This window comes from Epinephelus moara, chromosome 3, assembly GCF_006386435.1.
Source record: "Epinephelus moara isolate mb chromosome 3, YSFRI_EMoa_1.0, whole genome shotgun sequence".
NCBI classification, from domain to species: domain Eukaryota; kingdom Metazoa; phylum Chordata; class Actinopteri; order Perciformes; family Serranidae; genus Epinephelus; species Epinephelus moara.
In genome coordinates, this window is record NC_065508.1 from 11,780,718 (window position 1) to 11,795,732 (window position 15,015).

Sequence of the window (15,015 nt, forward strand, 5' to 3'; positions counted from 1 at the left end):
GAATCAGGGAATCCGTGTGTCCACCACGGGAGAGGACCCTAATTGACTTTACATTGGCATTGTTTCCGTGGTGGCAGCACGTAATTTCAACCCATTACGTGCTGCCACCACGGAATGCGGTGTTAAGAGGTCGTGGTCATTTCACGTATTTCTGTGAGATCAGGTTGAGTCTGTTGGAGCCACAATAACATTCTTTGTGTTTGTCTTGATTCATGTAAATGGATGCAGTTTTGATGTTTGTACACAGGGTGGCGCACTAGAACAGGAAAACGCAGGTAATATAGGTAAGGTGCAAGTGATGAGCAGGTGTGTGACAGACCTGTTAGGTGTGGCAGCATGAGGAGTTTGTAGCGTGTTGAAACTGAAATTGATGAATGGAAACTTACCTTTGACGGACTCTGAAACCGTTAATTGGAAACCTGACGAATTGGACATTGGTTTATTGTTGTGGCCTCGAACATGCGTCCGAACAAGTTCTCCCCATTCGCCCCTCAAAGGCCTTAAATGTAACGTTTTTTATTGAAAGACTACAACTGCTGTGAACTGCTGTACTCTTCATGAGTCCTGTCATTATTGTGTTGTTGGAGCACGTGTTACATCCTATTTCACCACTCTATATTTGCCTTCTTTCTTCTCAATTGCACTTGTTGTATGTAGCACAGGCAGCAGTCTGATGCCCCAGAAGAAGAATGCTGACAGTCTGGAGCTGATCAGGAGTAAAGCAGGTCGTGTCTTTGGCAGAGTAAGACCTCCATAAGCGCTGTTGCTTTTTGTTGCAGAGATGTTGCTTCTTTGCTCAGAAGTTTTCCCTTTTACTGATTAGAGGAGGATCATGTATGTACAGCAGACTTTTCACTCCTGCCTCTGTCTGCTTGGAGCTTCTCTGGAACACCAGCGCCCTCATGTGCCATAAAGCTATCATTAGTTTTTCTGCAGAATCAAACGTAGTAAACCACAGTGTAAAAGTCAGGTTTTACTAGTCAGAGCAGCACATTCAGACTCGCTGTGCTTTGATGCACTGTACTGCTTTGTCTATTTTATTAGGATAATCCCCTTTGAGATGAACCATCTTGTTTTTGAAGGGGGTCTTTTTTGGCTTTCTTTTGAACATTTGTGTGACTTGTTGTAGTTTTCTTGTCAAACTCACATTTTGACTTTGGGTATTTCAGTGTGCAGGTTTTATGATGACCCTGAAGGGCCTGCCCAGCACCTACAACAAAGACCTGCAGGTATGAATGCGTATGTTTGTGTGCAGTTACTTCTGGATATATTCTGTCTAACTTCATGGTCATGGTGTCTTTGTCATCCTTCTTCCTCAGGAGGATAAGGAGGCCATGTTTGACTGCTATGATACTCTGCATGCTGTGCTGCAGGTGACAACTGGAGTCATGTCAACTCTCAAGGTCAGTGACTTAAGACACAGTTACTTATTTTGAAAGAAAAAAAATACACTTAATGGTCTCATGGCTGCAGATCAGATTTGTGACTTCTTGGTATTATTTTGTATAAAATCCTTGACCTCTTTCATTTCGCTACATCCATTTCATTTCCAGAAGTCTTGCACATGTGTTAGAAAAAAGAAAGACAATATGTCCAGTGTCTGCACGATTCCCAGACACACCAATTTCACAGCATTGTGCAGAATTTTCTGAACTTGCTATTAAAAAGGCGTACAGTTGTTATTATGTTTCTCCTGTGCGAAGCAGCATGGACTGTTTTTTGAAAGGGAACTCCAGTATTTTTCGACCTTATTTTCTCATGTTTTTTGTCCAAGTGACTTGTGGGAACAACAATTTTGAAATTGGTCCAGTTTTGAGCGAGAGTGCTGCAGTCGGTACAGGTGTGCCCTGTCCATTTATGTCTATTAAAAGTGCTTGTTTTTGCCACTAACAGGCTCAGATAGTTACTAGAGTGTCTCACAACATTATGGAAATGACCCTACAGAGAAATGAAACATTTTCCTGAACCTTTCACTTGTTCTGTTCTGTTTTGTGTCCAAGTCACACTAACGAGAAGTCTCGTTCTGAAATCTCACAGACTTTACCACATTGTCGAAGTGGGCTAAATATTCACTATCTCACTATCATTTCCACCATAATCGTCTTGCAACAAGTCACCACTCATGAGATTCCAGAACGAGACTTCTTGTTAGCAAGACTTAAAGAGTCTGAGCAAGCAAATATAGGGAAAAATATTTCAATTTTCTGTAGGGTCCTTTTTGTAATAATGTAATAATAACTTTAATAATAATTTTAGTGGCAAAAACAAGCACTTTTAATGGACATAAATTGACGAGGGGCACATGCACTGAGTGGTAACATTGCAACCTGTTTTGCTACTGCCGGCTGCAGCGGTCTCTCAATACTGGACCAATTTCAAAACTTGTTCACATGAGTCAATTAGACACACAAAAAATGAGAAAATAGGATTTAGGTTGAAAAATACCATAGTTCCATTTTAACAAACTTCAAAAGAGGACAAAGCCTTTCAAAAGACAAAATGAAAAAGATTTTGTTTCCTTGGATGTTTGTCCTGTGTTTCAGATTAATCAGAGTGTGATGGAAGCCGCCCTCAGTCCAGACATGCTGGCCACTGACTTGGCGTACTACCTTGTGAGAAAGGGGGTGAGTGGTGTTTCAGATATTTCCATCCAAATGCAAATGTAAGAATATTTTTAAGAAGTCAGTGGAAAGAGATGTGATTCAAAAGAACATAAAAGTCCATGTTTAATCAAATAATGCAACATGAATATTCTTAAGATGCTGTACCATGAATGCATCAAGAGCACCAGTAACAGAGTCTGTGTCATTTTGTGTTGCAGGTGCCCTTCAGAGAGGCTCATGGTATCTCTGGCAAAGCTGTATTCGCAGCTGAATCCAAAAATATCGCCTTGAATCAACTCACTCTCGAAGACCTGAGTGCTGTTAGGTGACTGTCTTCTTCTCATTTACACACATACCCCACCAGCATTTTTGATGCCATTTTGATTTCCCCTCTCTTTCTCTGCTCTGCATCTATTCTATCATTTCAGCCCTCTGTTCGGAAGCAACGTATCCGCAGTGTGGGACTACAGGAGCAGTGTGGAGCAGTATAGCGCCCCTGGAGGCACAGCCCAGAGTAGCGTTGCTGCACAGGTGGAACACCTGAGGACCTGGCTGAAGAAACACACACAGTGACATCTTCCTAATGTCACCTTAAAATGTTGAATCAGGTTTACTGCCACAATTTACACTAGTATGAAATGTCAGACTGAGGTCAAAAGGGCTTACTAATGACTTGGAAACCATGTTGCCTTTCAAACATTCTTCTCTCCTTTTTTTACCTCCATATATCAGTGGTTTCGTCTGATTATTGATCATGCATGATCATACGTGTTACAAGGGACCTGACAGTAAATAAATGTTATTCAAGCAGTGTTTTACAGGCTGATCTTTTGAGGCTAACTGACTTCCACCGCTCAGGCATCTGAGGCAATTTATCTGCCTGTCTACACCCACACAGACTCAAGATGGTGCTGTTTAATGCCACAGAACACGTTGTGAGTTTTACAGCAGAGGCAAAAACAGACATAATTTTAAGTCATGAAAATGGGTTAGCATTTCCTGTCTGCCCAAAGATACAGCTCAAATAAAGTATGCTAATTTAATGGTAACATATATAAGATAAGATCTGCTTTATAGTTGCCAAGGAAAAAATTGCTGCAGCTGGGATCAACTTAAAACAACATGTAGTCACTGTAGAGTGGTACACCAAAGACACAATGATAAATTACCACTCCCAGTTTACAGTCATAAAACTCACCTGTCGTAGAGCTCCACAGAGTGTATTAAAGCACAAGGCAAGGGAGATTTATTTCTAATGTTTACACAAGATTAAGGCAACATTGCAAAAATGTTTTTAAGAGGGTTTATGCAGAAACTTTATGTAAAATGCTTAAGAAACAGTAACAGTCAGTGATCTGTTTCAGATTTTTTTGACATAAAATCAACACTGTCCCTAAAAACTCCAATTGGAGCAGTCCTAATGTAAAATTATTAAAGTCCTATTGATAATATTACAAGGGTTCAAATAAATTTACTGGTTTATACTGTCAATTTGTTATGCCTCTGCGCCGGTGATAGCTGTAGCTGGAGGTGTTATCTCAAGAACATTTTCAAATTTAGGCACAAACATCCACTTCGAGTTAAAAATGAACTGATTGGATTTTGGTGGGCAAAGGTCAAGGTCACTGTGACCTCACGTCTGTCTCATTCTTGTGAGCATGACATCTCACGTTGGCATTAAGGGACTTTTCTCAAATTTGGCACAAACACCCACCTGGACTTGAGGATAAACCACTTAGATTTTGGTGGTCAAAGGTCAAGGTCACTGTGACCTCACAAAACATATTTTTGTCCATTATTTAAGCAGTTATACACGAATTATGGCAAAGTTTCACATAAATGTCTAACAGGATAAAATGATGAAGTGATGGGATTTTATATTCAAAAGGTCAAAGGTCATCTTCACTGTGACAATGTGAAACATTTGAAGCATTGTCAACTCTTACAGCCACACATGACTCTGCACTGACATGAATGTAAAGTGTCACTGCAACTTCAATGGTTTGCGGATGCATACAAATGCAAGGTAATAATTCTAGTTGGGGGGTTTTTTCATAGTAAATCTGGCAGCATATTTCTCCCTGGTTTTAATTTGATAAATGTTGATTATAGACAAAGCAATGCACTCAGCACTAACCACTTAAAGAGAGCCATAAGCAGTAATAAAGAAGAACTCATGATTATGGCAGAGAATCAAAGGTATTTATGTACATTTTACAACTTGTTTGGTTTTCCCACAAATTAACACATGTACAGTACACGTAGGAAATGCCTTGATTGTCTGGTCTTCTACATTAAACTCTGACAGACAGCGAAGAAAACAATATGCAGAAGTACAGAAGAGATAGCACTTCATGAAAAAGGGAAGTCAGTCAGCTTGTAAGTGTCAGAAAGAAAAAAAAAGAAAGGTTACTGTGAACCCCTAATTCTAGATGTTTTTTTAATCATCACACTTCTATCTCACTGAAAAAACACATTAAGGAATATATATAGGAATATATGGACCCCTAATGACAACATAATAAAGGAAACATAAAGGCCTGCTGAGGTAAAGATCCTACGTAATACTCACACACAGACTAAGTGCTAAGAGGTGAGTTACTTTCACCTTACAAAATAAATTCTCTCACTGTCACAACAATCATGATGGATTTAGTGTTCCATAGTTTGTGTGCAAATGCAGGTGACATTTTGTTTAATGAATAACCTTAAACATAATAAACAGTTTGTTGTTTAACTATCACACAGGTTAAAGTTGCCTTGATACATACACGAGCTTCTGCCACTAAAATCAGGTGTTTTTATGTCTTGAGTCAGTGTATCAGACACGTTGTCCCGATTACGGCTGAGAACACACCGAACCACAGGTGGATCACACTCGTCAGAGCTGCACTCGCCTTGGACCGGTACACAACTCTGCCGTCCAGAGGCTGCGTAGGTCTGAAGATGTCTGTCATGGGCTGTCCCGTCCAGAATCGACACTGCCGAACTATTGCATCCAGCTGGAGCGGGGAGGAAAGAGGATCAACCTCTTTTATCAGGCACTGATCCTTCAGACTTTCTACATTTACTTTCCACTTTTCCAATGTTATTATAGACACTTCTTATTTGAATTCCCAAAAATCTTCTCTCAAAAGTTAAGTTCTGCACTGGGATATAACATTTCTTCAATTAAATTTCATAATGAATGATGTAAAGGACTTCACTGTATCTCTATTTATGTCAAAAATTCACAGATTTGTTAGAGAAACACAATCAGGAAGACTAGTTTGTCACCACTGTGCTGACTCCAAGCTTTTAGTCTATACTTGCTCACCTGTCGACTGCTGATGGGCAGAGTCTTGTGAAACACCGTCCAGGCAACAGCCTGTTCACATCCTGGAGTTGTCATGGAGCCCACATAGCGGTAGTAACTGTGGAGCTCCTTTGCAGACGGGATAATGTCACTGAGTCGAAAGTTTTGGATCACTGTGCTGCTGCCTTAACACAGAAAGAAGGGAGGAGAGGTGTTTGGAGGAAAAGTTAGGTTTGATTTAATTGTACAATAGACTGAAAATTGATTTTACAAGAAGGACCTTACACTAACAAAAAGTTAATTTAAGTTACCAAAGTCATACCATTGTTTTGTACCCGGCCCAAAGCAGCTATTACTGGGTCCAGATGAGGATGATCATCGGTTGTTTCCTGTGAGGAAGACACCATCGATGTTATGATGCAAGTCTTGATAATTTATCTTTATTAAGGTGCAGAGTCATGAAGACAAAGCTTAAAGGGACAGTTCACCCCAAAATAAAAAAAATACGTATTTACCTCTTATGTGTAGTGCTACTTATTAATCTAGATTGTTTTGGTGTGTGTTGAAGATATCAGCTGTAGAGATGTCTGCCTTCTCTCCAATGTAATGGAACTAGATGGCACTTGGCTTTTGGTGCTTAAAGCCCCCAAAAATACATTTGAAAAAATCCAAAGCAATGTCTCTTTAATCATGACCTGGTTACTCAAGATAATCCACAGACCTTGTTGTGAGCAGTTTCATGTAGGAACTATTTTCTTTCTGCTGAACTACACCCACCAAGTGTATCACTGTGCAGAAGGAAGCGTGCATCTACTGCTAGCTCACCTAGCACCACTGAGCTAGCTGACCTTACAGCTCAGCCGAGGAGGACACATCTCACACTCTCACAATCACGAGCCTCTCGTCTATGAGTATATACACATTTCCTTCTGTGCACTGATTCAGTTGGCGGATGTTGTTTCCTACATGAAACTGCTCACAATGAGGTCTGTGGAATATCTTGAGTGACCGGGTCATGATTTCTGGAAAGAGACATTGCTGATGGTGAGTTTTTGAAATGTGTTTCCATTATATTTGAGAGAAGTCAGACACCTCTATGGTGGATATCTCCTGCAACTCACACCAAAACAATCTAGACTGGTGAATAGCACTACAGGTGAGAGGAAATATATGTATTTTTCATTTGGGGGTGAACTTTCCTTTTAACATGTTACCTCAAACAGGAAGGCAAGCAGAGCTATACCGGCCATATCATGTTCTGCCTCTGCCAGAGAGCCGTACGGCTCCTTGATGTGGACTATATGCAGCTGGAAACACAAAACACAACAAACTGGGTCACTCTATGGATGGCATTTTATACTGGCCCACAGTATAACCATGTTTAACACATTTTCCAAAAAAAACCCCCAAAACATTAAAAAAAAGTTGCCCTCTGCTTATTGCTGGTTTTAATTTCTCCTCTGATTGGCTGGTTTGGCTGATACTATAGATGTCAATTTAGATATAATGCTCATGAAAATCCCAGTAAATATGACCATATACACTGTTATACTGCCCCTACATGAAGAGAAACATGCAATCACAGCTACTGTGACACTGTAAGTCCTACTTCCACCTTGTTAAAAAGAAAAATGCTGGTGTCTAATGGAAAATGCAGCAAAAACTGTCCTACGCTTGAACCTAACTGAGTCCTGTGTTGACTAAAAGATGTTTTCCAGCACAACACTTTTATTACCAAGGCAACAAATGATATGTTGGCTGCTGTGTGACAAACCTCCATGGGGAACCTCTCTCCGTCAATGGTGTGCTCTGATCCTGGCGTCCCTTCACCTCCCCAGTGGAAGTGAAACTGGGCGGCTCTGTAGTGACCGGGCAGAGCTCCTCCTGTCAGTCGGACCGACTGCGGCAGAGCAAAGTGAGCTACAGTGAAGAGAATACAAGTGTAAGACTTAGAGTTTATCAACAAACCAGAGGTGTTCAGCATCTGGTAAAAACAACTGGGCTGACAGGGAGGAAAGTAACATGGGCTTGTCATTACCAGAGTGTCCTTTGTTTTCCACTGTGATGTTGTTTGTGTTGGTGTGGCCGATGAGGTTGAAGGGTGGCAGGGCGCTGTTGACGTGCACTTTGCTGGTGACAATGTTAATGGGTGATTGGCGTAATCCTCCACAGCTGGGAAACTGAGCTGCCCAGCGGATAGGATCTGAACGACACAAACAGCAGCAGCAACATCATCAGATGTTAGGCTTCACTGTGACACTGGTCTTTATTTCCCCATGTTACTGAGAAGACCAGGTGAGTCAGGGCTGCATATATTAAGTTCTTGTTACACATAGTATCTTTAAAGCTCTGTAATGCACAATACCATTCACCTGCACTATTGTGAAAACATTGCTAGCACTACTAATCCCACTGAGGATGAACATATCATGCCCTTCCACCATCCTCTCCTCCTAATGAGAAACTCAGCTCATATACATGTCCTCTGAACTATGTCGCTTTAGAAATGTTGATATGATACGTAAAAAACGTGTAAGTGTAACATATGTGTGGTTTGCAGAAATGTACAATGCCATTTATTGTGGTGACTAGGCTGGTCACAAAACTGTAGGTGTGATGTTTGAAAGAAGTGAGCATTTAAGAGACAAGAGGATCTAAGGAGAGACGCCTCTGAGCATTGCATTATGGACATTACTACAGCAGTCAAAAAGCCAGGATGTCTCAATCTAGGCTGCTTTGATTTTGACCATTCTTCTAAATCTGTCTCTTGAGAATTATCCAACTTTATCCAAGTGTATGGAAGAGTGTACATCTGAACAACTGATATTTTTTTTTGTGCAGTTGGGGTGCAGCAAAAATCTAGCTCTGAACACATTACTGATATGTTCCATCCAGCAGATCTAAAACAACATTAAAATTGAAGACCAATATCCACCCTCCTTTTAGCTCCGCTTTTGGTCTCTACCAACTCCTGAGGGTATTATCTGGCTCCTTAGCTGCTAAATGCTGCACCATGTTCACCAGCCAATCATTCAATGTGTCTGCTGTTTGATGCTGAGCAGGTATTGTACAGAGGTTTTACTTACTTTACAGATCACAGGCTTGTGAAGGACATGTCAAGTGCGTTCTTTCATTATAGGGTTTCCATTTGAGTCTTACCTCTGCATGTGTCGTCACAGGAGTACTGGCTCTGGTAACACCACTGAGCTGGAAAGAAAGTACAGAGCTCAGTTTAGACGCAGACACACAGAATATTATTGTTCAGGACACTTCTCTCTTGTGTCAAACAATGTGGCTCTCTCTCTCTCTCTGGTTAATAACTGAGCATTAATTCCTCTCATTTTCACGCTCCATTAACCACTGTGTTTATGTTCTCAGTCAGCAGTCTTACTCACTGACCTGCTAATGTGTTCGTGCTCTGCGCGCACACACACACACACACACACACACACACACACATACACATGCACACACACAAGCCAAGATAATTATTAATTCTCACATTACTAATCCTGTCCTTCAGACGCCTCTTTGTGCTCATCAGTGAAATATAAATTCTCTCACAGCCCTAATATGAGCATAACATGACAAATGTGTCAGCAATGACAAATTAATGATGCATGACCAACACGTGACACACTCAGTGATTTCCTCACCAGTTTGTTGGGAGCAAAGCTCACTGCTATTTAACTGGAGGTTACACAAACACTGAAAATACAGGTGATCACTTTGAACTTGAACACACAGGGTTAAAAAGAAACCACAATGATGGCTTTAATTTAATGAGTGTCCAGCCGGCTAGGTAGAAAACTGCTGTGGTGACAAGAGGCTAAATACACAACAATATTTGATACATGAAATATATATATATATATATATATATATATATATATGATATATTATTTGGTGGGGAATTCATTAAATTATATAAATGCAAAGCTAAGTTTTTCTCCAATGGTTTGACGCACAAACCAAAAAATGCCCAGTTTTGAGAACAGACAATGAGAACAACTCACAACTGTCTTTTTATATGAAAAACAGCAAACGCATGCTCAAAACTGTGTTCTCAAAATTGTTCACACAGTCAGCAATATCACACACCTGCTCACACACCTGAGATACAAATGTTTTATGCGGCAAATCCAACCTCGGTATGACTACAGTGATGTCATCACTGGCTTTGCAGTGTGACCTGGACGTGAGATTTGTGTTTGTCGAATTACCAGTTCTTTAAAATAATGCACTCAGTTGAGACCATTCATTTTATCAGATTTGTTTGGTTACAGCTTAAAAGCAATAACGTGAATCGAGTAAACAACACTGCAACTTTGACAAGCTGACAGAGAACTGGTGAAAATGAACAGATAAATGTGCTGGGCTGATTAGGAGAAATGGGAAACAGGTGAGTGGGTCGGTGGGGAAGTTCAGTTGGACGTGAGGGTGAGGGAAATTCAGAGGGCATCTGTTGGATGAAGAATGGCAATGGTGTGCATGAACACTGAGGGAAGCAGCTGAAGGGATGGACAAGGTGCCAGAGTGATATTACTGCTGCAAATTTTAATAATGTCCCTACATAGAATTTCTCATCTTACAATCCCAACACTACAGCTGCATTTCCTAGTTTCTTTACCCTCTGTTTTTTCATTTACATGTGATTCCTATAGAGTCAAAGTATTGTTTTACCTTTGCTTCAAACAGTCAGTGCATTAAAACAACAGAAATACTTTTTTTTTTACTGGGAATAACACTGAGAATATTGTGAGCAGAAGACTTTAAAGGATCATCATCATCATCATATCAGTTACTCATCTTGTGTTACCTTGAATTTGTGAAGACAGCTTTGTCTCTCTGGCATGTCTCCATGGTGAATGAGAAATCCAAAAACAGCCAACATTCTTGGTGAATTAAAGTAAAGGAGTTTGTGTTTAACAACAGCAAAATTATATAAAAAAATCCATGAACAAACCCTCAAACAACTCGTATAGTATAATCCAGGTCTTATTTATCAAGTTGTATCCTCAGTACCTCCTAAACACATGCACTTTTACTAAAACTGTACTATTTAAAACACTTCTACATACAAGTAACGCAACTGGGCAAGTGCATATGTTTGAGCTCTGCTCGAACAGAGAAAAACACACATGCTTGCCCATGTGTGCTACTCGTCCCTGCGTGAGACTGTTTATGCGGAAATGTTTTGAATAGGAAGGGAATTGTGCATATGACTGGATAAATGAGATTTGTATTATCCTGCATGAATTGTGTGAGTTTCGATATAGTTTTCTGTTTTTAAATGCAGTCCACCTTTACTTCAATTTATCAAGAATGTTAGCTGTTTTTGGATTCTTCATTCATTGTGGAGGCATGCCAGAAAGACAAAGTTTTATTCATGAATTCAAGGTGACACGAGGTGAGTAACTGATATACGAATGATCATTTATGGGTGCAATGTGAACTCAGAAATGCTGCTGAAGTTGGCAGGAGTGCACCAGAGCATTGGAGAAAAACTGCTAACAATACATTTTTTAATATGTACCTCTTGGTACTTGTACTGTACTTGCTGGTCACTGTTAGCATTAAAAGAGCCAGTGCCATTAGCCAATCAGAGTTGAATATATTGACCACAGTCTGATTTATACTGTTAAAATTAAAAAAGACACATTGACATTCCTGCATTAGATTTACAAATGTTGAAGCTGAGGTCATAATGTGAAATCAATAATCACAGTGGAAGCTAAATTGCCATTATGGACTTGGCATATCAAAATGAATCCTTTATTGATTTCGTTACGTCTAAACACAGTGAGTTAGAGATAAAGAGATACAGACTGATCTTTAATCAGAAGTGGTGATTTCACTTATTGGACCGCTGGCCCTTTATCCAACTCCTTAACTGCGGCCCCGCATTAAACGTGTCCATCAAAGAGGTGCTGGTGAGGCCGATTAGTCTGATGCTGTGGTTGTGTATTGTGTGGCTGATGTGAACTCCAGTGTCTGACTCTGCAATGGGAATGAAAGGCGCTATAGAGAACCATTTAGCTAATATAGGAACACAGATTAACCCCGCTGTCTCCCACAATGCCATTCTCTGAAAGGGGACAACAGTTCTCACCAACTGAGAACAATGCACAGGTGGAGGCTGGCTTTGCTCCACCTGGCTCATACACCTGTGCCAAAGTGAGCAGCACAGAGAAGCCAAACATGAGACAATCCACTGTTTTCTTTTCTTTTCCTTTCTTTACACTTAGTCCACATGATGCTGATGAACTAGCATCTAAAGAAATGCATTGATTACATCAGTGGTTCACATCTTTTTTTAGCCTTTAAACTTACACAGTGTGAGGTTTGAAAAAAAAAAAGAAATAACACACTCTTCCTCTTACAAATGACAAATTTAACTCACAAGTAATAGAGAACAGTTAAGCTCAGTTCGAAGGTCTAAACCTTCCTTGGTCTGGTATGAGCGTTAGGGTGTGGTGGCTAATCTTAGCTCATATTAGTCGTTGCTTTTCAACAAAAGATACATCGTCCCACTTTAAAGGAGCTGTATGGGATATTGAAAGCATTAATGTACTGAAGCACAAAACAACTATATGAAATGTCAAAAAATAGTGGAGTAATAGTGTCCTGAACAGACCCCCAGGAGAGCCGCTCAGCCTTGCTACCAGTTTTTCCCAGTGGCCATTTGCGATATTGCAGCAAAAAAATCCCTTGCGGCCTCACCACCTGGATGGGAGGCAGCACCAAGCGGGACTATTTGTCTCTTAGGAGGGTGGTCCACTCAGCTGCCTCTTTATTTTTTAGAATATGTTCAGAATAGAATATATGAATAGGAATATAATTGTGTATGTGACAAATAAACTTGAAACTTGGCCAAAAAAGCATTTTCCTCATAGACCACCGTCTGTAAAACTGCTGACAGGACACACTGAAAACAAGGTCAATTATAGTTATGACTAACAAGAAACTTTGATCCATGGTAGTTTTATATTTGTAAAAATTTCCTCGAGCCGATAAAAGCGATTTAAAAATCCATGACGTCATCACAGTGTAAAGTCTATGAGCTGAGAAAGAACTTGCAGGCTGAGTCAGCAGAAGAAACACTACTGTGCATATTCAGTGGGCCGCATTCCCCAGAAGTAAACCTGGAAGCTGGGAACTTTATTTGGCATATGCATTAGGTGAGCAACTCCATTGAACTGAATAGGGGCCATCTTGAGGTCCAATATCTAGCTATTACTATACATCTCTGGTTGTAATACAAGCTTCTTTGTTTTTTGCATAGACTAAAAATAACGGACGTAGCTACCGTGCTGTTATCCTCTGGTTAGTGGACTCCAGTTTTAAAGCCTCAAGTTCAGCACTTCGGCCGTTGGCATCTTGGTTTTTGGAGCCAGAAGTGACCATATTTGGTCGAGATGCTGGCGCTGTGGAGGAGTGAGGGGTGGATCTGACTGAGAAGCTGAAGACACTATCGCCAGACAGCCTGCCACTCAAAGAAGCCTGCTCTTAATTGTGCATAACTTCAAGCCTTAATAAAATGTATACAGGTGAGTTATATAAAAATTCACCCCTGAACAGTGAAATTAACTATAGAGACCAAAGGCATTTTTTTTTACCAGGCTTATTATTTCTGCTATTAAGTTAGGCATTTTAACATGGGGGTCTATGAGGACTGACTGGCTTCTGGAGCCAGCCTCAATAGGCCGTTTAAGGAACTGCAGCTTTTGGCACTTCCACGCTGGCACCATTTTTCAGCCTTGGGGGCCATAGCCTACTGGCTAGCTAACGGCCACAGCTCTGCTTTGTTCTGATACAGCGGTTAGATAACACCATCCTGCCCAACACTGGCAGAACATCGTTCCTGTTAACAGTATTAGCTTTGTCAGCACTGTTAGCACTGTTAGCTGCTGGCTCAGCCACCTACATGTGATGACTTCAGAGTGAGAACAGGTTAAAATGTCACATACAGCTCCTTTAAAACAAAGCAACTTCCTCTTGAAACTAGAGCTGCAAAGATTAGTCCATTAATTAATTAGTTCATCAACATAAAGCAGCAGCTATTCTGATTATTGATTATTAAGTATTTTTTTCAAGTAAAATGCTTCAGTTCCAGCTTCTCAAAAGGGAGAGTTTGCTGCTATTTTTGGTCTTATATTCTAATGTTTGGGGCTGTTGCTCGGACAAAACTAGACAAGGTATTTGATGTCGCACCTTGAGCTCTTTTTTTCCACAGGTTTTTTTTTCTTGTTTTAAAATATATTTTATGGACCAAATGTTAATCAGTGATTTAAGGAAATAATCTGCAGTATGTCCACCAGCTGTGACCAGTTCAAAATCTACTTTTCTCCCTTTTTTTATTTGAAGTGCCCTGAAGAAATAAAGTTAGCCACTAATGTACATGAAAAAAGAAGCTCCAGTGGAATATATGCATATCTTTGTGTTTCAGAAATGTAGTTTCTGCTTTTCAACAGTCAGTTATCTTGTGAGCTCTTTCTTAGCGCAGGGGGAGAATCACTGCCTTTAATTAAGTTCTGTAGCTGTAAAAGTTTTTCTTTTCTGTTAGAAGTCACATTTGCAAAGCATCTTCATGAAATGCTGCATCAGTCTCTTCAGCATATTTTAACTACCTGCAACTGCAGCAACAAAATACTTTTAATAAGGGATAAAATAATGATTCAAAAGTTTAAAACTCCCAAATTTAAAGGAATGTGTGGCCAAGATGTAAACTAGGCCCAAAAACTAAATCCAAGCACAGCTTTTTATGCAGTTTTAATTGTCCTATGTGTGTGTGTGTGTTTGTTTCCTACCTGTGCACTGAGAAAGGACAGACAGCAGAGTCGGGAGGTAGACAGAAAAATCCATGATCAGCACAGAGACTAGAGGAGAGCCTGAAAGACTAATTTCAGCTGCCTTCACATACTGACTCTGAGCTACATTTGAGGGTGGGAGGGAGACGGTCATGAGTATGACAAAAGGTGTGTGTGTGTGTGTGTGTGTGTGTGTGTGTGTGTGTGTGTGTGTGCGCGCGTGTGAAACAAAGAGAGAGAAAAAGCCACTCTGAGAAAGTTGTCAGGTGTGTGAACGAGGAAAGACAGACACCTGGTGGCAAAATCA

The 15,015-nt window shown here is 40.3% G+C and overlaps 2 protein-coding genes across 2 annotated transcripts in view; one reads left to right on the forward strand and one right to left on the reverse strand.

The window, feature by feature from the left end:
- Positions 1 to 3,416, forward strand: part of asl (argininosuccinate lyase) — an 11,009-nt gene extending 7,593 nt beyond the window's left edge. Inside the window, exons 11-16 of the mRNA XM_050041240.1 lie at positions 658 to 742; positions 1,170 to 1,229; positions 1,320 to 1,403; positions 2,544 to 2,624; positions 2,822 to 2,928; positions 3,032 to 3,416. Of these exons, the coding sequence (XP_049897197.1) occupies positions 658 to 742; positions 1,170 to 1,229; positions 1,320 to 1,403; positions 2,544 to 2,624; positions 2,822 to 2,928; positions 3,032 to 3,176 (562 nt within the window). The 3' untranslated portion in view covers positions 3,177 to 3,416. The remainder of the gene's footprint in view (positions 1 to 657; positions 743 to 1,169; positions 1,230 to 1,319; positions 1,404 to 2,543; positions 2,625 to 2,821; positions 2,929 to 3,031) is intronic.
- A 1,367-nt stretch (positions 3,417 to 4,783) lies between these two features.
- Positions 4,784 to 14,825, reverse strand: ca4c (carbonic anhydrase IV c). The gene is made up of 8 exons (XM_050040619.1): positions 14,709 to 14,825; positions 9,058 to 9,105; positions 7,937 to 8,101; positions 7,673 to 7,818; positions 7,113 to 7,205; positions 6,221 to 6,287; positions 5,920 to 6,083; positions 4,784 to 5,605 (listed from the first exon to the last, which is right to left on the reverse strand). Exons 1-8 carry the CDS (start codon positions 14,761 to 14,763, stop codon positions 5,417 to 5,419), a joined length of 927 nt encoding a protein of 308 aa, XP_049896576.1. The 5' UTR covers positions 14,764 to 14,825; the 3' UTR covers positions 4,784 to 5,416.
- Between the last annotated feature and the right edge of the window lie 190 nt (positions 14,826 to 15,015).